This window comes from Echiichthys vipera, assembly GCF_963691815.1.
Source record: "Echiichthys vipera genome assembly, chromosome: 11".
Lineage (NCBI taxonomy): Eukaryota > Metazoa > Chordata > Actinopteri > Perciformes > Trachinidae > Echiichthys > Echiichthys vipera.
In genome coordinates, this window is record NC_139836.1 from 28,446,439 (window position 1) to 28,472,857 (window position 26,419).

Sequence of the window (26,419 nt, forward strand, 5' to 3'; positions counted from 1 at the left end):
TTCAGGGTTGATCCAATAAGGAAGTGCCAAAAATGTCAGTTCTATAAGAGTGTCGACCAGGGGCAGGTTTCTTAATAGAGCAATTTCTGATTGACCCCCAAGTTAAACAGGCGGTTTTTACAGCATTATTAAACCTATTTAAGGCCTGGTACAAAAAACATTCTAGTCTGTATGTTTAGGTCATATCTCCATGACAACACTGAGGGTGGTGAATTTTTTTGGACCAGGCTAGTTTTTATTTTATTGGAGGTTAAAGTTTATGAATAATTAGAAGCACGGCCTCTTGAGTGAGACCCCCCATGTCACAGACATGCCCTTTTTTGGTAAGAGGAAATGAGGCGGAGTCAAAGTCTGGCAAGATGATGACTCCCGTAGGTGAGTACGATTAGTCGAGATAACGGACCTCGGCAGAGATGCTATGTCCATTTTTTATACAGTCTATGGGCGGCACTGGTGTTTTTTGGTCACAGGGTTAGTGACGTAGCGACGCAGAACAGGATTTACATACTGAAGATGAAGGTGAAGTACATTTTTCACAGTTAAAAAAAAGACAAGCAAATTGCAAACTTGCAACGTCAAAGTAATGCGAAGAGGATGCTGTTTGAAATCCTTTAACACCACCAATTTGATCACTCATATGAAGAACCACCTTCCAGAAGTTCACAAACAATGTCAGGAGCAAGCTAGCAGGCAGCTTAAACCGCTAATAATACAACAAGCACTCGACTAAACAAGGCCATTTAGCAAAGACAGCACCAAGGCCAAGGCGATCACAAGTAAAATAATAGAAATTAATTCTCTTGAAGTCCCTCAAAAAGGCAGGTCGTCAAGGTAAAACAAGTGCACGAGAGGACAGGATTATGAGAAGACTCTCAATGGGGAATCAGTTCAACACTGCAGCTGGAGTTGGTTTCTAGTTCAGTGCTGAACAGGACAGGGATCTGTCTCTGCACACAGTGTCTCACCATTTAAGACTTTTTGGAGTAAAAGCCCACTCTGCAGTGACCAAACCTCTCATCAGCAGAAAGAATAAAAAGGCTAGACTTGTTATGTGGACAGAGGAGAACTGGTCCGGAGTGACTTCAGTTTATTTGGGTCTGATGGAAACATTATGTTGGGCGTAGGACTGGGGAAAGACTGAACCCAAAGTGTGTAAAGAAGTCAGTTCCATTTGGAGGAGGAAGTGTCATGGTTTGGGGGATGTTTTCTGCAGCAGGAGGTGGACCCCTAGTATAGTCAGCATGCAGGCTAAAGTTACTTTCTAACACTGCCGTTGGCTCACTAAACATTAGTTAGTTTTTATCCTCAATTATATTTAATGTCTTTTCATGTGTGTAAGGCATTCTTGATGCAGTTTAATAAATCCAATCATAACTACCAACGTACCTTAACATCTGACAAAGCTGACACTGTGTAAAGTGTAGTGAACAAGTGTGTGATTAAACCACTGTTCTCTTGTTCTCTCTCTCTCTCTCTCTCTGGTCTATCCTGGGATGGGAAAATAAGTTTTCTGTTTAAGAAAAGCTGATCAGAGTTATTTCTATCAACTCTGGGTATGTTGAGCATGAACATAAAATGTATCATCAATGGAGCTCTGATACTACAATTTGCCATGGCAACAGGCAAATAAAAGGCAGAGCCTCCATTTTAATCCTGTGGATGTAGAGATATTAATGCATGTACTGTATATGTGCCTGTGCACATTAAGCTTAAAAGAAAAAAGCCTTAGTCAGAGGAGGGAAAGTGTCAATAAGTTAATACAATAAAGTTCCATTCCGTGTTCTCTTTTAATTCATAATTTAAAAATTATAGTTGAAGATTGAAAAAAAATATTCTGAAAAATAATCCTGCTTTCTGAAATAGGGCCTTGGAGCCACGGCCACTGGACTGCAGCTGGCCCACATTGTCTTCATCTCAGCAGGCCAGACCGGGTAAGGTTTCAGATGCTGGGTGTAAACTTGTCACAACAGACACCATGCAAACATTAAGATATTTACATTCACCAGCCACTTCATTAGATGCTCTTGTAGACACTGATCCAAAAGACATAAAGTCTGTCTTTGGAGGCCAGAAAAAAATAATGTAAGGAAAGATTCAATAAATGACTTAGAAAACAAGGACATAATTTTCCTATCAATAGGTGTTTAATTTCCTGAGGAAATAAAAATGTTGCTGACCCTTTTTACAGGCTTCAGAATTGGCATCAAACTTGAGGTTTTTATCAATAAACCAAGGTACTTATACTGTTTTACAACCTCGATGTAACTTCCTTTGATGAAGGTCTGAGATGAGAGGGATGGTTTCATAAAATAAGTGACCAAATCTTTGGTCTTTGTGGTTTTCATTCAATTGTGCCACATTACCACAAAAGAAGTTGCTCAACACTACACACAACAACATTTTCTTTAAAACCTTAACAGTGAGGCTGGAGTGGGGAACTTTTGGAGGAGCCTCTCTGCATTAGCTGTATGCTTGTCCAGGAGGTGGCAATTAAGAATGGACATATTAAGGTGGTTAATGCAGATAACTTATCGCGTGAACTTTAACAGGGCTAAAACAGTTCAGAGTGAATTATCGCATTAACTACGACAGGGCTGAAACAGTACAGAGTTGATTATCGCGTTAACTTCGATAGGATTCATGTGTAACTATGTTAGTACCACCATCTGCAATTTCTATAGTCCTAACAGGCAAGCCAATGTTATCCAGACTGTGTCTTCTCCCACAGCTTCTGAACATGCAGATGCTGACACCTCTGGCACCACTAAGAGCCTGTTCTCACATGTCCTGAGTGATACGATCACAAGTGGACAGCTCTCAGTGCATCTGTTCTCATCTGCAGTAAAATGCGTCTACACATGCGTCTTCAGTGTCCACTCATTTCCATTTACGTATAGATAACCTATATATTTGAATGAAAAATCGTTTTTCTTTATTTTGTGTTGTGTGTGAATTTCAGTTGTTACTCTCACATAAATAGATTACAGAAAGATGAGATGACTTCTGACGAAAAAGTGATTTGTTTGCCAAACTTTTTCCTTTCAAACAGCGGTGTTTGTGTGTTATATATTTATAATAAAAAATAAATAAATCATGATGTTGACCTACTGTGATTTGTGCAGGTGAGCAGATATCCACTTTGTTCAGCTGTCGGCTTTATTTTACCGTCATGTTATGTTACTGCAGATGAAGCCCTAACATTTCCTGATTTCTCTGGCAAGAAAGTCTAAAAACATATAGGAAGGCCCTCCGTAATGCCAGAGCAGCCTATACTCTTTAATAGAGGAGAATAAGAACAATCCTAGATTCCTTTTCAGCACTGTAGCCTGTCTGACAGAGAGCCACAGCTCTATTGAGCCATGTATTCCTATAACCCTCAGTAGTAATGACTTTATGACCTTCTTTAATGACAAAATTATAACTATTAGAGACAAAATCAACTCGCTTGGCACACATTTTTCTTCAAACCCAGGAACCTTAGAAACAACTGTACGACCTGATATGTTCTTGGACTGCTTCTCTACAGTTGACCATAACAAATTAACATCTATTATTTCAGCATCAAAACCTTCTACTTGTCTCCTAGACTCTATTCCAACTAGGTTACTTAAAGAAGTGTTACCTTTAGTTTGCACTCCTGTATTAGACATGATTTACATGTCTTTATCAGCATGTTATGTACCACAGTCTTTTAAAGTAGCTGTAATTAAACCTCTTCTTAAAAAGTCCAGTCTTGATCCCGAGGTACTAGCCAACTATAGACCTATGTCTAACCTTCCTTTTCTCTCTAAGATCCTCGAGAAATCAGTTGCCAATCAGTTGTGTGACTTTTTACATAATAATGAGATATTTGAGGATTTCCAGTCAGGATTTAGAGCGAATCATAGCACTGAGACAGCACTAGTAAAAATTACTAACGACCTTCTTATAGCTTCAGACAAAGGACTTGTCTCTGGACTTGTTTTACTAGATCTTAGTGCTGCCTTTGACACTATTGACCACCACAACCTGCTACAGAGACTGGAGCATCTAATTGGCATTAAAGGAACCGCACTGAGCTGGTTCAAGTCTTATTTATCAGATAGATCTAAGTTTGTACATGTTAATGACATATCCTCCATGCACACTAAAGTCAGTCACGGAGTCCCACAGGGTTCTGTCCTTGGACCAATTTTATTCACCTTATATATGCTTCCCTTAGGAAATATTATAAGGAAGCACTCCATAAACTTTCATTGTTATGCTGATGATACAAAATTATATTTGTCCATCAAACCAGAAGCTAAACTTCAAATGTGCATTAAGGAAATAAAAAGCTGGATGATCTGTAATTTTCTGATGTTAAACTCAGACAAAACTGAAGTTATTGTACTTGGCCCCAAAGGCCTCCGAAATTCAATAGCTAAAGACATTGTTACTCTGGATGATGTTGTGTTGTCCTCCAGCACCACAGTAAGGAATCTGGGTGTTATTTTTAATCAGGATATGTCCTTCGATTCTCACATAAAACTTACGACAAGGACTGCATATTTTCACCTGCGTAATATTGCGAAAATTAGGAACATTGTGTCTCAGAAAGATGCAGAAAAACTAGTCCATGCATTTGTTACTTCTAGGCTGGACTACTGCAACTCCTTATTATCAGGCTGCTCCAATAAGTCTGTTAAGAGTCTCCAGATGGTCCAAAATGCTGCAGCTCGTGTACTAACTAAAACAAACCGAAGAGAACATATTTCTCCTGTATTAGCTACTTTGCACTGGCTACCTGTAAAATCTAGAATAGAATTTAAAATCCTTCTCCTTACCTACAAAGCTCTTATTGGTCAGACTCCGTCTTATCTTAAAGAGCTCAAAGTACCGTATTACCCGACTAGATCGCTGCGCTCTGAGAATGCAGGGCTACTTGTCGTTCCTAGAGTCTCCAAAAGTAGAAATGGAGGCAGAGCCTTCAGCTACCAAGCTCCTCTCCTGTGGAACCAACTCCCAAGTGTTATTCGGGAGGCAGACACTGTCCCCATATTTAAGAGTAAACTTAAAACTTTTCTTTTTGATAAAGCTTAAAGATAGGACTTAGGATAAGATTTTGTTCTGCTTAATTATGCTGCTATAGGCCTAGTCTGCCGGGGGATAATACTTTTCCTGATACTCTGAGCTTCTCTCCTCTCTGTCTGTATCATTCATGTCTCATCAATGCATGTTACAAATTCAGCTTCCTCCCCGGAGCTGTTTGTGATTTGTCGTCTCGCAGGTCTCTGCTGATTGTGGTGGTGCCTGCTGCCGTGGTCCTACATGACGTTTCCTGCTGCTATTATCACTGTTACTCATATATACTATCACTAGTTTAATAAACTATAAAATTTTGTAACCATTAAAAACCACCAGTGGTATGTCTCGCTGTATCGTAGATGCTATTGCCTCTATTCATCATTGATCATGTTTACCACCATAATTATCATTGTCATATTCTATCACCTTAGCAGTGCTTGTTTCTACTATTCTGTTGTTATAACTGCCTTTACATTTAAGTCATATTCACATTACTATAGATATTATTATAGTTACTGTTACGCTTTGGTTGCTTGCATCTCTGGAAGTGTGTCTGTCTTTGTCTCTCTCTGTCCATCTGTGTGTCTTTTCTCTCTTTCTCTCTCCTTTTCTTCTTCCCCAACCGGTCAAGACAGATGGCTGTCCTCCACAGAGCTGGGTCTGTCCGACGTTCCTGCCTGTTTTAAGGAAAGTTTTCGTTGCCACCGTACTCTACAGAGGAATTGTTGGTTCTATGTAAATCATAAATAAGTCATAGAGTGTGGTCTTTACCTACTCTGTAAAGGGTCCTGAGATAACTTTTGTTATGATTTGACACTATAAATAAAATTGAATTGAATTGAATTGAATTGAAATTGAATTGAATTGAATTGAATTGCTTCACAATAAAAGCATTTGAATGACAAAACAACGGGGGACTTTTATTGTGAGGAATATATAGGAAATCAATGCGTTTATCTTTTTAATAACCGCTCTGGCTCCTAAATATCAACCGAAGACGTCTCGAAAGAACAGGACTATCTGTAGTAATATAGCTACATATTTGTGAATTCGGGTACATTTTATTAACCTAAAAAATCACTGCTGCTACCTTTTAAAGGCAACTGCGGAAAAGCTCCAGAGAGCTAAGTGCAGGCAAAGCCCCTGAATTAGTACCTGCTTCTTCTCAGGGTGTCAGTTTAGTAAGTGCTCCTTAACGTGGCCAGGGTCACATATCCGTTCTCAATACTATAAGAATGTCGCAGCTTAAACCACCTCCCAATGTTTTTGAGATCCGATGTCAATGCGTCCTAAGTGTGTTTTCACCTGTAGTTAGAGCTGTCCACTTGTGATCCAGTCACTCGGGGCGGATGTTACTGCCAGGTGAAAACGGGCTATAAAAAATATTTGCTGTGGTTCATTCAGATTCATAGATCTTGCTCTCCAGGAGGTAGTGTGATTGATAACACACTTACTCACTTACTCGACATACTCGGATTGTGTCCAGCCAGATGGTGTTTTAGGTCTTCCGGTGCCCGATCCACCCCATCTGCTATCTTTTTGCCTGCCCCTGCCTGGTTAGGTTTGCCCTTCTTTGTTTGCCTACCTGTTGATTCTGAGTAAAAACATTTTTGTTGAGCTCTTGGGTCTAAACCTGTGACATTGCACTGCTTGTTTTCTGCTTTAAAGGTTGAATATGTAGAATCTTTATGAAAAGCTATATTTTTTTAAATAATACACCCACGGGGGGTTTTGAGGGGTACGGAGCGAAAGTATTGCTTTTCCCAAAATAAATATATTTAGTGTGAATTCATTATTATTATATTTTTTTTTGACATTTTTGACAATTACTCTCACGTTCTGTTTCCATTGTAGCAGCCAATAGCATTGGGCGTTGCTGGTTGCCATGGTTGTCTGTTGTTGCTACAGAAACATGAATCATTTTGAGTTGAGAGCTAGCTAATGGATTCTACAGCACTCATAGAAAAACTTCCAGCTGAAGACTGGCTAACGTTAAATACTGTTGTCAAATTAACTGATTAGTCCAAATGAGTCGTTCCCCTGTATGAATCATCACTGACATGGAGCGGCAACAAACCTGGGGTCCGTTTCACAAAGCAGGTTTAGTGAAAACTCTGAGTCTGTTAACCCTGAAATGAGGGAAACTCTGAGTTTTCCGTTTCACAAAGGGAGGTAACTCAAACCAGAGAAAGAGGGGTAACTCTAGCCTGTTCCACAAAGAGAGGTAACTTAAACGCTCGGTCAGTTACCATGGTACCATGCTCTCTATTAGGTGGCAACTATTTCACTACCATGGCATGTCCTTTTGATAACGATCCCGTGGATGAAGGTGCAGCATTACTGCGCAGATAATTAGATATTCGTCGGGAGATGATTATCAAACTATTGATTATAGATGTTCTTGCATTTCCAGGCAATTATCTTTTTGAGCGGTACCGTTTCACGTCACATTAATTCCATCTGTTTTCTTAGAAAATCATTGCAAAAATCAGTCAGTAGGCCGAGTTTCCTATCTCAAAGTAGATCAACTCAGAGTTCAGGGTCAGACTCAGAGTTTGTTGAACCTGCTTTGTGAAACGGACCTCTGGCAACCCAACTGCTGGAATTATTTTTTGTTGTTGCGACTACGATCTTGAGACACGAGATGGAGGTGTTCTGCTCATCCTCCATATTCAACCTTTAACATCTTTGTCTGTCAACATCATATACTTAACCTTGGCAACTAATTTAGATTTGGTCTTTAGTTTTAGTCGAAGACAGCTCAAAACATTTTAGTGCCATTTCAGTTGAACAAAAGTCATTGCATTTAAGTCAGCTTTTTGTCATTACTTTTCGTCAAATGTTTCTCCTTGATTTTTTGTTTGCTATTTTTAAAATTGGTTTTATTCCTGTATCAAATTATAGTGTCAGATTATATTGAACATTTTGGTTAATCTGATCTTGCCAAAACCAATAACTTTGTCATTTTAATCAAATTGATTTCACACAAGAGCTTATCTTTTATCTCATAATTATTGATGAAACAAAGGTTGAATGATTTAGAATGCAGCTTTGGGATAACTATGATTCCTCCAGAGTCCTGACTGCTCATGACATTTATAATTAAATTAAATTAAACATCAAATTATTTATGGCCATTATCATAGGCAAACCCATTGTAGAAGGCAGGCAGTGCTTCAGCAGCACTGCGGCAGCAACAGCTGTCTGTGTGGACACCACGGGCATGTGAGCCACAGCAGGTTCAGCGAGGCAGCCCTCACTCACTGCTCACGAGGGATATGAAGCTCAAATGCAACATGCAAAAAAATGCATTCATCAGTCAACTCAATCAGGCCCCACCAAAGATCACAATATGCATTATAGTAGCACAATTAATGATGAAAATAAAGAGAGTTTGTATTTTTCAAACTATATGTTAGTCTCAATAGAACCATGTAGCATGTTGATATGGTCACAGTTAGAGTTTTAATGAAAGTGGTGGCATCTCATCATCATTTCTTAGTCATGGAGAAAAAGGTTCTTATAATTATAATTAACAAAATTTACACTGATCTGGTACAGATCAACATGCAGTAAATTGTCATTCTGTTGATGCTTTACTCAGTGTTGCAGAATTGTTTAAGATTGTTTCCTGATATGTTGTTGTTATAGTAAAAAGCCGCAGAAGTAAAGGATTTCAGTATCTCACTATACTCTACCAACAAAATGTTATGGTAACAGATCAACAACTACTTCTCTGGAGACTAAGTCCTAAATTTGGCAATAACAGAGCTTCTAACCTGAGCTTTGAGACAGGGAGAACAGTGACAGCAAAAGAGAAGTTATAAACATAAGATCACATTCCAGTCTCAAAAAAGGATCTAGCATGACCGCGTGTGTTGGCAATGACTGAGCCATTAAATTAAAATATAGGAGAAGAGTTTGGAGAGTGTCCAACAAATGGTTACAATAGCCTGCTAGTCTGAAATATAGGAGATTTTACTCATTTCTACATAAACAGATCTGTGAGTCAGGGTTAAGGGAGTGTGTGTGTGTGTGTGTGTGTGTGTGTGTGTGTGTGTGTGTGTGTGTGTGTGTGTGTGTGTGTGTGTGTGTGTGTGTGTGTGTGTGTGTGTGTGTGTGTGTGTGTGTGTGTGTGCGTGGTGCGTGCGTGCGTGCGTGCGTGCGTGCGTGCGTGCGTTTGTGTGAGTGCATGTGAAGGGGGCAGAATCTGTTCAATCTCGGCCTTCACAGCTCTGGCCACAATCACAATCCACCCCCGATCTCTACACTCAAGACGTCCAAGTCTTCTTCCCCACGAGAGCTGACATACTCTGGTCTAATGTAATGAACCCACTGAACCTCACCAGAGCCGTCTTATGTATTAACAATATCAGAACTCAATCAGGCAGAATCTAGGGAGGGAAAGGAAGAATATCTCGGCAGCTTATGTCAGTGCTTTGTTCTGAGTAACAGCATAGACTGTACAAAAAAATGGACGTAGCCTCTTCGGCGAGGTCCGTTCTCTCAACTTGATCAAATTGTTCTCGCCTACGGGATTCGGCATCTTGTCGGCATCATTCACTTCTACCAATAAAAGGCATTGATGTGACTTTTGGGGGGGGGTACGTCTACTCTTCCTATTCATTTTTTTAATCCTATAGCCCGAAGAAAACAATGTTTAAATCTCCTCTTCTGACACAATGGTTACTGTTACTGAAATTTTGATCCCTGCTTTTTTCACAAACTAAAGGTTTTTGTTGAAGTGCCTGGGTTTTTAAAAAAAAATATATATATGCTGGTACAGCAGTGCTATAGTCCCAGTTGATATTCTATCAAATTCTGAACAATAAAAAAATAACAATGTTTCAGAATAAATGTTAGTAGTATTTAGAATTTGTTACCTAATTTTGATCTCAGTGTATATAAGAAAGTTAAGCACCAAAAAGATTAATAATCTATGTAGGTCTAACAGCCACATAATGTGCTTAAATACCTCAATCTGTTCAATTTTCGCAGATTTGTGAACTATTTCTTTAACTCAGTTGCTTGTGTACACCTGACCGATATAATAAGATTTAAAATGTATTAATATTCTAAATGTCATTAATCAATATCAGAAGTCTGGTCTGCTATGTAAACATTAATTGAACACCGTGCCAGATAGAGCATAGATTTGTTTTGAGTCTACATTCAGCGTGTTATGACAATTTTTCCTGTCTGATGGGACTGCACGTTCTCCAGTCATGTGATGTAGTGACAAGCAAGACAAACCAACAGTTAACCACAGCAGGAGCTGGTGGCATTTCAACTCTACTCATGAAAGTGCCGGGAGAAATTCTACCTATCACACTGATGGTTGGTGATAATGAGAGTAATACTGGCCAGGCAAACCCCAATAACACAGCCTTCACAGTGAGGGATCTGTTAAAAAAAAACGGGAAAGAAACCCAGAATAATCCCTATGCTTGTATCAACACTTGTGTAGCAGTGGTTTGCAGGCTTTTCCATTTACCATGCTGTCAGCAAGCTAAAAAAGCGTACTGCCTGTGTGATTGTCAACAGATGAAGCCACACACCAGGTTATAGTGCTGTAGGATTTTATTGATACTGTGATATAAATCGATATTTTGTTGCCACAGAAAGTATCAATTTTTTTGGCCGCAAGTACTGATACATCAAGTTCCATTCAAATCCCTGTTACTCTGCTTGCTGCCCATTTCCTGCCCATTTGCTTTGCAGGAAGAGCTGTCCACCAGTCGCTAATGTTGCTGTAGAGCACTTCTAGAGATGGGGACTCCAGATTTGAAGTGCACAATTTTTTCATCTATGTACTCTTTTGAAGCATTAACATCAGGAGCAGAAAGTCATTCTCTCCCACAGAGATGTGTGAGCCGCCACACTCTGCAGATGACACGGAGAGCACGTCACCTGCTGCAGATTCATAACTGTCTATCATATTGTTTGGCTTTAATAGCTTCAGTCACAGCCGAAACAAAAGAATCACAGGATGCAAAGTCTGTGTTAAGCTCAGCTGCATAAACTATCAACTTTAGCTTGCTACTAATGTTAGTTTGCTACCAATGTTAGCTTTGTGAGAGATTCATTTTTAGATTGGCGTTCATTAATATTTTTTAAAAGTCTTTTCTTGCAGGTGCTGCCTCCATCTGCTGGCTAACACTGTTAAACCGGGAGAAATACACTTTATTATTAATGTCAGCTAAAGGCAAATTTACGGTCCAGGTTCATTGTTGACCACATAACGTTAATGTTACTGCGTTATTAGCTTTAACCATTACACTGTGTTAGAGAAGCTGGAGGATTCTTTATTTATTTAAAACAGGAATAGCTCATTGACATTAAAAATCTCTTTTTCAGAGTGTCCTGACAGCAGCACGGCTGAGACCGTTTCTGGCAAACAGAATGAGCAGCCAATACAAAATACATGACTATAATAAAATACAAATATACTAAATAACAAGTAAAAAGGCAAATATACATAGCATAATCATGAATATATCATGCAGAATATCTACGGCTGATGTGTCTGCCTCCAAGTTATTATCAAATGTCTTAAAATCCTCCCATTCTCCCCCAAAATGAGAGCAGGACCTGGAGTTTCATGTGTGTTTTTAATTAGTTCTCTATAGTATTATTTATTAAAACCATAAGGGTATTGATTAGGACTTGCTGCTGCCCTTGGAGACTTGAGACTTGACCTGGACTTGCAAAAAGTGACTTGTTACCATCTCTGCTGTCCAATTAGAGCCATATATTGTGTGATTGATCCTTTCAGTTTTTATTAATTCAATTCCAGTCAATGAAACACTCACAAGATGTCACCAAAATCACACTGTACCTTTAAAATCTCTCAGAAAATGATGTAAGTGTATCGTATCGAATCGTATTGTTGGCTGAATATCGTGTATCGTATCGTAAAATTAATGTATCGCTAATGCCCTACAGGGTTAGGGTAATATTTGACTCCATCAGTTAACTATGGCCCTGTTTACACGACAACACTCGCGGGTGAAAATATTTTATTAGATTTGCCTTTCATTTAGACCCTGACAGCGTTTTTGGGGTTTAAAAAGGTAGACCCCCCTTTAGAGTGCACATCTTAATAACGCTCCACCGTTGTGTTTCCGTGTAGAGAGGTAAAAACACAAAAGTGGGCTCTGATCTGGTTACGCTGGCTTACATCGTGTTTCCAAAACATCCATGTGCAGAGTACAGGTAAACAACAACAAACATGTGGGGCTGTTTCCATCAGTGGGACATTCAAGTGTCCTGGATGGAGACGAGGAGGTGGGAGACTGCAGACCATGGTGCAGATCCCTGTCAATTCAATTAAATTCAATTCAATTTTATTTATAGTGCCAAATCATAACAAAAGTTATCTCAGGAGTAGGTATAAACCACACTCTATGACTTATTTATGATTTACATAGACCCAACAATTCCCCCATTGAGTACGGTGGCTACGCTTCTCTTTAACAGGCAGGAACGTCTGTTAAACGTCTGTTTCTTCCATTTTTTCTTAACAAAAGGGTACAAAAATAAGTGTCTGCGCCGACTTTCTCAGTAGTGCTCAAGTAGAAAGGGGTTCTCGTTTTCGGAATGCAGCGAAAAGAAGAAAAGAAGAGACAAAGACAGACACAAAAACAGACGGACAGAGACACTCTTCCAGAGATGCAAGCAACCACAAAAGTAACAGCCACACTCTACGCCGCCCTGCTTCTCCACTGTTAGGGAGAGAAAGAGAAGGAAGTTTCTACGCATGCACCAGCTCTGGGTGGTGTTGTGTTGCAGTGCTTCACAGTTCCACCAAACCAGTGGCGGCTGCTGGTCTTTTAAGGAGGGGAAGCTAATTTTTCCGGCCTACAGCAAAAAATGTGTTTGTTTATTTATATGTAAATTCTAGTTTGAGTGATCGTGACGGGGGGAGAAGCTCCGCAGCTGCCGCTGCTCGTTGTGGAAAGAAACCCTAGAGTGACAGAACAGAGTCACCCAACACAACGCTAGTCGTTTTTAAGTCGCTGGGGATCGGTAAAGTCTCCGGATCAGTTCAGAACAACTGAATGTAAAACTTGGAAAATGCTCCGCTGGATGTTTATTCTTCAAGATCGCTGATTCGCTCGTTTAGCTGTCAATCAAAAAAGGATTCCGCCTCAGACAGCTCATCCAATCATCATGCAGAAGCCGAGCGTCCGGGCCAGCCCACTGCCCCATAGACGCCCAGAGACGCTGATTGTCCGATGGACAGATCAAAGCCCAGCATTTTTCTAATGTGCATGTAGCTTGGCTTCAGTGGAACAACCTGCTCTATGCTTCCCCATTGAAGTCAGTAGAAGCTGAGCGTCCGACTGTGTAAAGTGCTGTGGAGCTGTGGGGATGAAGGAGAAGGAAGTTGCTCCGGTTACCTGTGATAAGGAGTTGATTCTGAACAAAAGATGAAGGCTTTCTAGCGCGTATTTAGTCAATGAAATGTACACACAGCAGTACATATTTCCCCACTTTTTTATTTTTGGTGACATTTTCGGGGAAGCTTCCCTTGCAGTCTAAGAGCAAATGCCACCGCACCTAGCCACCTGACGATGCACCTACATCGGATTTCACACACTCATCACCGTATGCACGTAGATTTTTTCCCGAAAGACACTCGTCTAAACGTTGAATAGAAAGTGAGAATGCAACGCCGCTTTTGTGTTTGCTTTCTAGACCGTCTGCGTCTTAAAAGGGCCTAAGAGAAGGTGTAAATTCAAGAAAAAAATTAGACATTCATAGATGAATATGTTATATCATCCATGAAACACACAAAATCAGCGAGTTTGATGCAGAGAGACAAACTCAGACATGTGCTAACTAGTTAGCTTTACCCAAATAAAGTTTGATAAAAAACTGTTTGTGGACAGAGAATTCCGGACATTTGTTTTACAAATGAGAGAAATTGACGACAAACGTCACTTTCAGTATTTTAGGAAGTTCGTCTGGGCTTTTGATGACTTGCTCGCTCCTGTTATTCACACCACTCTTTGTGTACAGTGCCCGACAATGCCCCCACAATTTTTGGCGGCACTGCAACGTTTGGTCAGTATCAGTACACATCCTTAAGCTTGCAGGATACATGCAGATATTTGGCCAAAATGTACGCAGAGTACGGACAGAAGGCTCCGTCCGTATCCGTCTCTATTGTAAAGCATAAATTAACCTTGGCAGAGTCGTAGAATACTCTCCCTCAATGGATGGTGTCTGTACGTTACTGTGATTTGTATTCTTGAATTTAAGATTGATTGGAAAAATTTATTCCGTTGTGCTCCGGTAGACGAATCTAACCATATTCTACCCATATACAGTATTACTTAATATATTCATATTGTTGCAGTTATTGTCCCTCCCTTATAAGTATTACATAATCTTTTTTGTAGTTGTGTTGTTAATTAACCCAGTTTCTCCATCTTGTTTTTAAAAAGGAAATCTACCATTCTACCATACCATGCCTGACTTTGTACCATCCAACCGCTCCAGTGGGGTTGCTCAAGGGTTATCAGTAGCAGAATTTGCAACTACATGACTTTGACGTTGTTGGAAGATGGCAGATTTTTCCTGAACAGATAACTAAAGGTTGAATCTAAGCATGGTACTTACTGTTGTTGGATGTGCTGTTGGATGTAATGTGGTCGTACAAGCTGGGGTGCCGGCTTAACACTTAGTTTCATCTGGGCCACGTTGTTAGATGGAGGAGGGGCAGAGGCATAACCGTTGGGAGGAGCTTGCTGAGGTATGGGTCGCTGAGGTACCACATTGTGTCCATTAGTGTGTCCATTTGAGCTACCAGTGGTTTGCCCATTGGTGGGCCTATTCCCAGGCACTGGTGGAAAGGGGTGGGTGGGCACAGTCTTCTGTTCGCATGCCTTACCCTTTGAGCCAGGCTTGCAGACACAGAGCTGAGGCCTGAGGCACATTCCTCCGTTCTGGCATTGAGGGATGCAGTTGGCTAAAACACAAAACCCAGACAGAGCATAGAGAGAAGAAAAGAAAGAGAGGAGGGAGAAACAGATGGGTAATGAAAATGACAGTAAGAGATACAAAACAGTGGATTAGATGCAAGTATACTGATACATTGGACTTGAGGTTTCCAGATTTTTGTAATGCACAAATAGCTAGCTTACCTTCTAACTAGGTTAGAAAGTAAAAGTATGAAAACAAAGTTTCAATCATACTTCTACAACAAGAATTTACAATCAATTGTGGTTTTCTGTTCTGGTTCAAAAAACCTCTGGTGTGTTTACCATTTAACCCTTATGACATATTAGGCCCAGTTGCAGATTGACTAATAATGGTCATAATCACTGGTTAAATCAAGATTTGTGAGGGGGAAGTTTGGGATTTTGGTATGGGTGGGGTGATTTCCACAGACCACACTCTCATGGGATTATTTCTTCAGCAGAAAGTAATTCCAATGAAAACTGTAAAGCCCAGTTCAGACCAAAGATTCACGACAAGATGAGTTGAAACTTGCAACCACTTGCAATGTTCTGCAACTTTCTAAAACCTGCCAGTTCAGACCAGTGAGACGATGGATCATCTCCATAGCAACGCCTCTCTGTACTTCTGTTCTAACCTCTGACTTCTCAGGCTTTTTTGTTGAAACAGGTGACGTGTGTTACGTACTGAAACCAGCTGCTAGAGATTTGACAAGCTGAGTCATCAGCCAGTTTGAGTCCATATGAGAGCTCACAAAGCTGCAACTTTCACCTACATTGTTCATAATCATCGGTTTAGTCTCTAGATTGTGCAGCATAACAAGGGCACTGTTTCTGGAAAGAAATGTTGCTGATAAATTTCATAAATATATACGTATATTGTTATGCTGTACCACAGACTTAATTCGATTAACCTCCATTGTATATAAAACAATCTATCTAACTGGCCAAATAACAACAGGGAAAACCAAAAACATTTTTATTTGTATTTTATTTATTCATCTATTTATTGGTAATATGGGTGAAATGATTAGATAGGTTGCATGCTTGCAGGAATGTTACTACTGCATATATTATTGCATTTAAGCAGCAAAACTGAAATGTCCCTGAAATAATCCACTTGACACGCAAGAAAATAAATTATAGATTCTCCAGAGGGCATGTATTTGGATGTGCTGAAAGTAAATATACCCACAGCTTTGATGGTGCCAGACTCATCCTTAGTACAGACGCTTTGTTTCCAATGGTTCCACTGTATAAAAATACCTGTTTGTTGTGCAAAACATCATTCAAGTTAAGAAGGCTACTGTAAGATCACAATGGTACATGGTACAAGATTTTTCTTTTAAAAGAAGTTAACACTTGCTTTACAAGTCAAAGAATAGGATCAAACATTCTATATATGTTTGGTCAGCGTGGGACAGTGTCAGAAAACAGATGTTTCAATGTCAGGAGGCTCAGCTCTGCTCTGGTGAGCACGAATTTCACCTATTTTCATCATTATTTAGTTGAAAACAAGCCGGGAAGCGTACAAATAATCAACTGGTCAGCTTATATTAGTTTCAGGCAGGTAGCGAGCTGGTTAGTTGTGGAGAGTGAATGACAGACATCTGGGAAAATAGTTATTAATCTTCCATTAAACTTTTAAGCCCATTACATTATTGTTTTAAAGCTGTAATCTGTAAGTTTTGAGATTCCTTGTTTCTAGCGACCTCTGTGGTGGTAAGATGTAACTGCAGGCGAGCCTGTTCTTTCAGAGCCCCCATCTTGTCACGTTTGAGGTTGATATGCGTGTTGACTTTGACTATTTGTAAACTTTATTGACGCACATTCACCTCTCTACTTCCAGTCCGACCCCTATATGTTAACCTCTTAAATCCATACACACAAAACATGTTCCTATTACACTTCTGCCCTTACTACAAGCCTGACATAGAAGTTAGAAGTTCCTGATTCCGAGTACAAGTGAACGCAGCATAACTGACAGTAATGAGCTACACCTAGGTAGACCAACCGCTGCTGACTTATGCAAACAGTGTCTCTAACCTTGCGGTGTATTTATATTAAGGGAGGGAATGAGTCTCCGCAGACACTCAGCTATTGGAATACTCGGAAAAGAGGCAACAAGGGCTTTCATTAGTGGGTCATATGAACAATCACCATTGTTTTAATTCACTCTTTGATAGATAGTAACCTTACTGAGTATTAACTATGCAAATCTTACGTTTTATATGTTTAAGCTTATCACTTTAAGAGCGTGATCACACTATCCTTTTGGCCGCGGCCAAAACCGGTTTTTCAGCTAAAGTCTAGTACCTTTAAGTAGTGTGAGCGCACCCGCTCCGCGCTCAACTGGGGCCAGCTGGCCCTCCACGGCCCGCTGGAAATAGGTGGGCTTTAGCGGAGCCGTTTTCACATGTACGAGCACGAGCGTGCGCACGTGTACGCGCACGAGCACGAGCCCTACGGCAGTAGCGTTATGTCCGCCTGTTCGGACATGTAAATAGAAGGACAGACCATGCGCGGACATTTAACAACAACAACAATGGCGGTAAAAGGTTCATGTTGGTGTGATGCGGAGGTGGAGTGTTTACTGCAGATTTGGTCGGATGAAAATATTCAAAAACAGTCGACAAGACGCACAAAAACTCCGAGGTCTATGGAAAGATTTGTAAACAAAGCCACACACACGCGATCAATGCGTGTGACGTGTTACGGCTTGAAGGCGTATGGACAGCAAGAAGTATTGGCCAAGGCCCTGGTAGTGTGAGTACAAACGGGGCTGGGGCGCGGGGGGGAGAGGGAGGGGGGACAAGTACCCTAAAGTCCGGGTCTCGGTCCGGGAGGATAGTGTGAGCGCGCCCTAAGAGATCTGAATCAGGACCTCCAGCTTCAGGTTTTGGGCATTGCTTGTCTAGCATTGGCAAACCATTCAGTCTAACCTTAGGGCGCGCTCACACTATCCTCCCTCTACCCCCCGCGCCCCAGCCCCGTTTGTACTCACACTACCAGGGCCTCGGCCAATGCTTCTTGCTGTCCATACGCCTTCAAGCCGTAACACGTCACACGCATTGATCGCGTGTGTGGCTTTGTTTACAAATCTTTCCACAGACTTCGGAGTTTTTGTGCGTCTTGTCGACTGTTTTTGAATATTTTCATCCGACCAAATCTGCAGTAAACACAACGTGAACCTTTCCCCACCATTGTTGTTGTTGTTAAATGTCCGCGCATGGTCCGTCCTTCTATTTACATGTCCGAACAGGCGGACATAAAGCTACTGCCGTAGGGCTCGTGCGCGTGCACGTGCACGTGCGCACGCTCGTGCTCGTACATGTGAAAACGGCTCCGCTAAAGCCCACCTCTTTCAAGCGGGCCGTGGCGGCCCAGCTGGCCCCAGTTGAGCGCGGAGCGGGTGCGCTCACACTACTTAAAGGTACTAGACTTTAGCTGAAAAACCGGTTTTGGCCGCGGCCAAAAGGATAGTGTGATCACGCTCTTACTTTTAAAACTCTTTCATTTGTAAAAACAGTGTGAAAAGTGAATCTTTTTTTTTTTCTATGGTCTGGATCAGCGTTGCTATGGCGCCGTACTAGGTGGTAGCCTGTAACGGCAGCTCCCGTGGGTTTTTAAGATTTTAAAAAGTTTTTGTTGTGTTTGTGTTTTTGCTGAACATTTGGCGACTCTTCTCCGGAGACTTGGGGAGTACGAACACCTTTCTTTTTTTTTTCTTTTTTGAACTTTTACGGAACTTTTTGTGATGTTTTTGTGATGTTTTTGCTAACCCTAGCAACGGAGGGTCAGGAGCGCATCACTGAGCGCATTGTTTACACACGCGACCAGCTGATTGCACTGTGTGAACCTGTACTGCTGCCCGGAGCCAGACCTGCAGTCCTGAAGGAGCCAGACCTGAGGTCCTGAAGGAGCTGCGGAGGAGACGCCGTGGCTGCAGAGCTGGAGTGAAATGGAGGGTGAAGAGGAGGAGACACAGACCGGCTGTACCAGCAATAGTCATGGGAAACGTGAGGTCTCTGGGGAACAAGACGGACGAGCTCGCCGTGCTGATAAAGGCTCAGAGGGAATATCGTGAGTGCAGTGTGTTGTGTTTCACGGAGACATGGGTTCACTCACACATCCCGGACCACAGCGTGGCGATTTCCGGCTTCAGCACTGTTCAGGTGGACAGGGACGTGACAAGCAGTGGAAAGAAAAAAGGAGGAGGAATTGCAATGTACGTGAGTGAGAGGTGGTGTAATCCCGGACATGTTCACGTGAAGAAACGTCTCTGTACCCCGGACATTGAACTGTTGACTGTGGGGATGAGACCTTATTATTTGCCCCGGCAATTCACGTCTGCCATCATTATCGGTGTGTATGCATCCTTAGCAAATGCTAAGGGTGCATACAGTCCCACAGTCCTCCCCCCTCTTTGAAGATCTGACCACAATCTGGTTCTGCTGACCCCTAAGTATATTCCCCTTGTTCAGCGGCAGCCTGTCCACACTAGGAGCGTGAGGAGGTGGACTCCGCTACATGGAAAGGATCTGGACAGCATGACCGACTGCATCATAGAATACATTAGGTTCTGTGAATACACCACCATGCCAACCCGGACTGTACGCCGCTTCCCTAATAATAAGCCGTGGATCACCAATGACCTGAAAGCCCTTCTTAACAAGAAGAAGAGGGCATTCAGGTCTGGAGAGAGGGAAGAACTGAGGAGAGTGCAGCATGAACTCAGGGATATGCTGAGGACCTGTAAAGACACCTATAGTTCCTCCTGTAGGAGGCCAAACTCCAGCAGAACAATGTGAGGGATGCGTGGACTGGCATGACGCAGATCACTGGGTGTAAGGTGAGCGGCAGACAGTCATCAGGCAGCCTAGAGAGGGCAAACAAGCTGAACAGATTCTTCAATAGGTTCAGCTCACAGCCTTCTGTCGTCTCCATGACACCTCCAGACCGCCACACACCCTCACTGCCCCAAATGCTTCCTCCCCTCCCCCCTCAATCCCCTGCTGTGAGCTCTCCTGTGCAGCACCTCTCCTCCTCCACCTCCACCTCTTCCTCCTCCACCTCCTCTGCCTCCTCCTCCTCCATCTCCTCCTCCTCCTCCACTTCCTCGTCCTCCACTGAAGACACCAGCAGCCTCCCCTGCATGACTGTGAATGCAGGCCAGGTTAGGAGACTGGAGAGACTCCACCAGCATAAGGCTGCTGGCCCTGACGGTATCAGCCCCAGGATCCTGAAGACATGTGCCAGCCAGCTGTCTCCTGTCCTACAACACCTCTACAACCTGAGCCTTGGTCAGGAGAGAATACCAGTGCATTGGAAGACTTCCTGCCTGGTTCCTGTTCCAAAGAAGTCGACACCATCAGACCTCAATGACTATCGACCAGTGGCCCTCACATCTTACGTCATGAAGGTGGTGGAGAGACTGGTTTTGGCCAACCTGAGGCCGCAGGTGAGAGCCCTGCTAGACCCTCTGCAATTTGCTTACCAGCCCCACTTGGGAGTTGATGACGCTGTCATCTACCTGCTGCAACGAGCCCATTTGCACCTGGATGGTGGAGGAGGTACTGTGAGAATCACATTCTTTGATTTCTCTATTGCTTTTAACACCATTCAGCCACTGCTACTGGGGGAGAAGCTGCGGGTGATGGGAGTAGATGACACAATGATCTCCTGGATTACTGACTACCTGACAGGCAGGCCACAGTTCGTCTGTATGGGCAGTGTTCTGTCTGATGTGGTGGTTATTGATACAGGAGCTCCACAGGGGACTGTACTGTCTCCTTTCCTGTTCAGCTTATACACCACTGACTTTCAGTACAACACTGGGTCGTGTCACCTGCAAAAGTTTTCTGACGACTCGGCTGTTGTTGGGTGTATAAGTGAGGGACAGGAGGAGGAGTACAGGGCACTGGTAGATTTCAGGAAGAAGAGGAAGACGGCTTTCCAACCTCATTCTGGGAAAGGATGTGGAGGCGGTGGAGGATTACAAGTACCTGGGTGTTACCATCAACCACAGACTTGACTGGAGATCTAACACTGAAGCTGTTTACAAAAAGGGGATGAGCAGACTTTACTTCCTGAGAAAGCTGAGATCCTTCAATGTGTGCAGCAAGATGTTGGAGATCTTTTATCAATCTGTGGTGGCCAGTGTACTTTTCTTTGCTGTGGTTTGTTGGGGAAACAGCATTGGCGCCAGGGACACCAACAGACTCAACAAACTGATCAGGAAGGCCGGCTCTGTGATTGGCTGCAAACAGGACACTCTGGAGGCTGTGGTGGAGAGGAGGACACTGAAAAAACTTTTATCCATCATGGATAATCCTCTCCACCCTCTCCAACTCACACTGGTCAGACAGCGGAACACCTTCTCCAGAAGGCTGCTTCAGCTTCGCTGTCGTAGCAACAAATACAGGAAATCTTTCCATCACTGTATATAATAACTCTCTCACCTCTGCCTGCCTGACAGAGAACTCTGCTCTCTCTACTGTTTTGTTGTATATATTATTATTGTTATAGTATATTTTGCATATTTTGTTGTATATATTATTATTGTTCATTGTTTATAGCACACTGTGCACTGTATATATACACTATGTATATATTGGATTCTATGTATGTTATGTGCAAAGTGTTTTATTTGCTGACCCACTACTGCTGTTACAAAATAATTTCCCAGTCTGGGATCATTAAAGTAATTCTATTCTATTCTAAGTAAACCCAAGTACAGCAGTGAAAGTTACCTCATTTCAGCACACTATCACTAGGCAGAAGCAAGAAGATTATTATTTTTGTTTTATTTTTAATTATTATCTACTTATTGGTGATATTGGCAATGTGTATCAATTGTACAGACCAAAATACCTCTGGACGTAAATAATTACATCTTCAACCAATCAGAGCAACAAAACAAATCGGGGGCTGAGTGACACCTGCAAGTTGCAGCGGTATCATGAACTGTTTAGCTTCATCCAATCGCCTAAATACAAAACCAGACTGCTAAACACACATATCTTTACACACGTGGTTTGACAACATGGCGCCCCCAAGGCGGACGTGTTTGCTTGCTCCATCCTAGAATGCCAGCTTTTTCTTCTCGCACTGCTAACATACAACAGACCTCATCTCGCAGAGTTCCCTTCGAAACAAGTCAGTGCGTTTAAATGCAGTTTAAAAATCTGATTATAATCAGATTAAGGGCATAGCCCGGTTTTTTAAACACCATGTAAACACCATACCCCGGGTAAAATCAGGGTTCTCATGACCCGGTTAACGGACCTAGAGAACTCCTTCAGTTCCCTGATTATGCGCGCATGTAAACAGCACTCTCGGGTGGAAGCTGTTGGTGTACAGGGAGAAAAGAAGTGGAGAAAGTACACAACCTTGAGGGGAACCGGTGCTGATGATCAGGAAGTTGGAAAAATGCTTCCCCAGCTTCACATGTTGTGTCCTGTCAGACAGGAAGTCAGTGATCCACCTGCAGGTGAAGTCGGGCACGCGTAGCTGAGAGAGCTTGTCCTGTAGAGCCGTCAGGATGGTCGTGTTAAAGGTGGAGCTGAAGCCCACAAACAGGATCCTGGTGTAGGTTCCTGCTGAGTCCAGGTGCCGGAGGATGAAGTGGAGGGCCATGTTTACAGCATCGTCCACAGACCTGTTGGCTCTGTAGGCAAACTGCTGGGGGTCCAGGAGGGGGTCTGTGATGGATTTGAACTTTGACAAGGCGCTCAAAGGATTTCATGACCACATAGGTCAAGTAGACGGGTCTGTATTCATTGAGTTCTTTGGGCCCACACACTTTTTTGTCAACTACCAGAAATTTTAAGGTGGAATCAGTTGACGTTGTGAAACAAAGGAGCTACCTTAAATGTCAAAATGATAACAAACTCTTTGTAAACATTGTCTTTCTTGAACGTTTCTCAATGTTCAAAACCTATTCACCTCCGGAGTCTTGTAAATCCCTCTGGGGTCCTTTTTTGGAAAGGAGACACGCTGAGTGAGAGGAATTTTTAGAGGGCGTTGCCTGCAATTTTCCCAACAGCCACATTCCCTGATGGAAACGCTCTGTGATAGATAGAAACTTAACAGAAAATCTTACAGATTATAACTTTATAGTACCCAAGTTAAAAGTACTGTTAGCAGTAATGCACCATTTCAAAATAATGTATATTATATAGTTTATTGTATTATATTTATTAATGCATTAATGCAAAGTTGAACTGGAGTATAAAACTTTATCTGCTGGATAGCTTGTGAATTTCTCCTGGGGATCAATAACATTTATTTTATCTTAATCGTTAACAATATGTCATAATTAATGTTTTGGTAATATTTTGTATTATTCTGCTAAGTAACAAGTAACTGAACTTATTTAGCACAATTTAAGAAAATACAAAAATACTGACAAAGAATACAAATAACATACAGTGCAGGAAGAGGCAGAAAAGCCAGTGGGCTTATTTGAAGCCTCCACTTAAATAATGTTAAAGTTTCACAATATTATAAGGGAAACACAAAATTAACATACAAAAAATAATAACATCAATATAAAAGCAAAGAAAGTGAGTATATAATATGTAAATGGACAATGTGTAAAAAATGAACAACAATACAAAATAAAAGTTGTGAAATAAATGTAGTGCTGTAAAAAGTACAATATTTTGGCAGAGGAGGAGTCATTTTGCAATGAACAATCCAACTGTCAAATGACACTGTGTGTGTGTGTGTGTGTGTGTGTGTGTGTGTGTGTGTGTGTGTGTGTGTGTGTGTGTGTGTGTGTGTGAGTTTGTGTGTGTAGCCTTTAATTACACAGGGCTCTATTCTCCATTTATCAACTACAAAGCCTGTCTCACAGATAACATGGCCTAAGTTTACATACTCTACTCCAACACACACATGCACGCTTAAGTTATGTTTGGATAAAACCATACAAAGGAAGTTGATAGCAGATAACAAACACACACACACACACACACACACACACACACACACACACACACACACACACACACACACACACACACACACATACACACACACGCATCTGGACCATCCTCTATGACTATATTAATTCAGTTTGGTTTATTCACAAAAGTTAAAAGACAAGTACAATCATAAGACACCAAGCAGATATGTGAAATGGGATACCCTGGTAAGCTATTCGAAGCTTGTGTATAGGGGTCCAGACACGAAGGGTCTACTCACACTTAACATTCACACCGGGCCCAAGCACGATTCACAGTTCAAGTCAAGTTTGTTTTATCAGTGTGAGTAAAACTGTTCTGTCTTAAGCACAGTACACCTCCCGGCCGCGGCCCGGGCTTAAGTAAAGCATGATTAAATGTGCTCGCACAAGCACGAGCACTGATGGTGGTCCTGATGTCTATTTATATACGACTGTTCCTTGCAACAGTCATTTAAAAAGATGCAGCCGAAGGGTTTGCGGTGGTCTGATGTGGAGGTGGAGTGTTTGGTCAGATGAAACCATTCAAAAACAGTTGGACATTAAAAAAAAAACTCTGAGGGGTGATTTCATCTATAAGCAGGAAGCAATCAAGCCGAGGCTCGGATCATTTCAAGAAATGTGAGTGCAAGCGGGCCTGGGCCCGAGGGGAAGAGGGAGGAGGGACAATCCCGCTAAAGCACAGCTCAGATCATCTGGGCCAAGTGTGTGCCCCCTAACAAACAATAACACATTATAATAAATAGTATCATATTGTTTGGATAAAAAATAACATGTATCATACATTAACATTTACAACCTCAAAAAGACCCTAACTAAGTGTTCCCAAGACATTAATTCCATCAGTCTAAGCATTGGTTAAATAGATAAGATACAACAAGTGAGAATAACAGTGGAAAATAAAGGATTTCGGAGTCTCTAGTTTGGAAATCCCCAGCCAAGTATTCAAGCTTTAACACATTTTAGTAAACAATATTTTTGTTGTAGGACATGAATTATCAATATTTTTAACAAGAGCAATGAGAAGTACAATCGGAAAATGATCCGAGATGTATTAGTATATTACACCGGATTTAATACATGCATTGTCATTCCTCAACCTAAACATGCTTAATACTAATCTTATAAATAAGATAAATACTAAACCCAAGTCCATGTTCAAGTGATGAGATTTGTTCATTTTGCAAAAGGTCCACAACTCAAACTGGTTCTCACAAAGACACAAGGCTGGAACACACAAACACAGCCACCATTGAATGATACGCTCTGCTGAAAGCCTTTTCACTGTGCGTGCGTGCGCGCGTGTGTGTGTGTGTGTGTGTGTAAAGCCTTCAGGAGAAATGACTCACAAGAGGCCCTCTCATACTCCCAAGGGTCCCAGAGGGTGTGTCACCTCCTCACTAAGCTTGTTAGTCTAATTAGTGGCTCTGAGATTTGTGAAAATGATTAATGAACGGAAAACTAAATGGTTGATGAAAGACATCTACTGGCATGAGGAAAACGCACCTCCTCTGTGGTTGTACACATTTCTCAAGACAATCACAATGTTCATTCGATGTGCTGAGTCTTTTATTATAAATGATATCTGGTCTGACCTGTATCTACCCCTCATATGATAGATATTATTGATGAATTAAAAGCCTTATGGTATGTTTGAAACAAAGCATCTGAAAAAAATGTTTCAGACTGTAAAAAATAATGGATGTACCTTCCGAGCCTGAAAAGTGAAGAAAATAAATAAGTGCCTTTAACCTGAATTATTTCCAATATCTAGCATCTTTTTTTTTTCTCGTTGAGAAATGGCTCTATTTCGCACTTGATTTATTCATTCATTCATCTTCAACCGCTTGTCCCTTTTGGGCGTGAGGCGGGGTACACCCTGAACAAGACGGCAGTCTATCACAGGGCACATAGAGACGAACAGAGAAAGACAACCATTCACACTCACATTCACACCTACAGGCAATTTTTAGAGTCATCAATTAACCTAACACGTGCATGTCTTTGGATTGTGGGAGGAAACCGGAGAACCCGGAGAAAACCCACGCAGACACGGGGAGAATGCAAACTCCACACTGAAGGGCCCCAGCCGGGATCCGAACCAGGAACCCTCTTGTTGTGAGGCGACAGTGCTGACCACCGGGCCTTGCCGTCTTAAAGAGCCCCACCCCGCCTGACAATATACGGCAGGAAGCGGTGTGATGACCGTCACTCGCTCATCTCACTTTATTAAGTGGATCGACTCACGACCAAGTTTTCTACCACTGTATATGTGTTAAACATATGAACCGTATCTACACTGACTTATCAGATCAGTCTATATATGTTTTAAACATATGAACCGTATCTACACTGACTGATCTGACCAGTCTATATATGTTTTAACATATGAACCGCATCTACACTGACTGATCAGATCAGTCTGTATATGTGTTTTAAA

General features: G+C 41.8%; 1 protein-coding gene across 8 annotated transcripts in view; it reads right to left on the minus strand.

Moving 5' to 3' along the window:
• The window catches only part of ltbp1 (latent transforming growth factor beta binding protein 1), a 220,520-nt gene that overhangs the window by 151,200 nt on the left and 42,901 nt on the right, over positions 1-26,419 (minus strand). For all 8 annotated transcript variants that reach the window (XM_083922851.1, XM_083922848.1, XM_083922847.1 and 5 more), the window contains exon 3: positions 14,674-15,022. In XM_083922851.1, the coding sequence (XP_083778977.1) occupies positions 14,674-15,022 (349 nt within the window). The remainder of the gene's footprint in view (positions 1-14,673; positions 15,023-26,419) is intronic.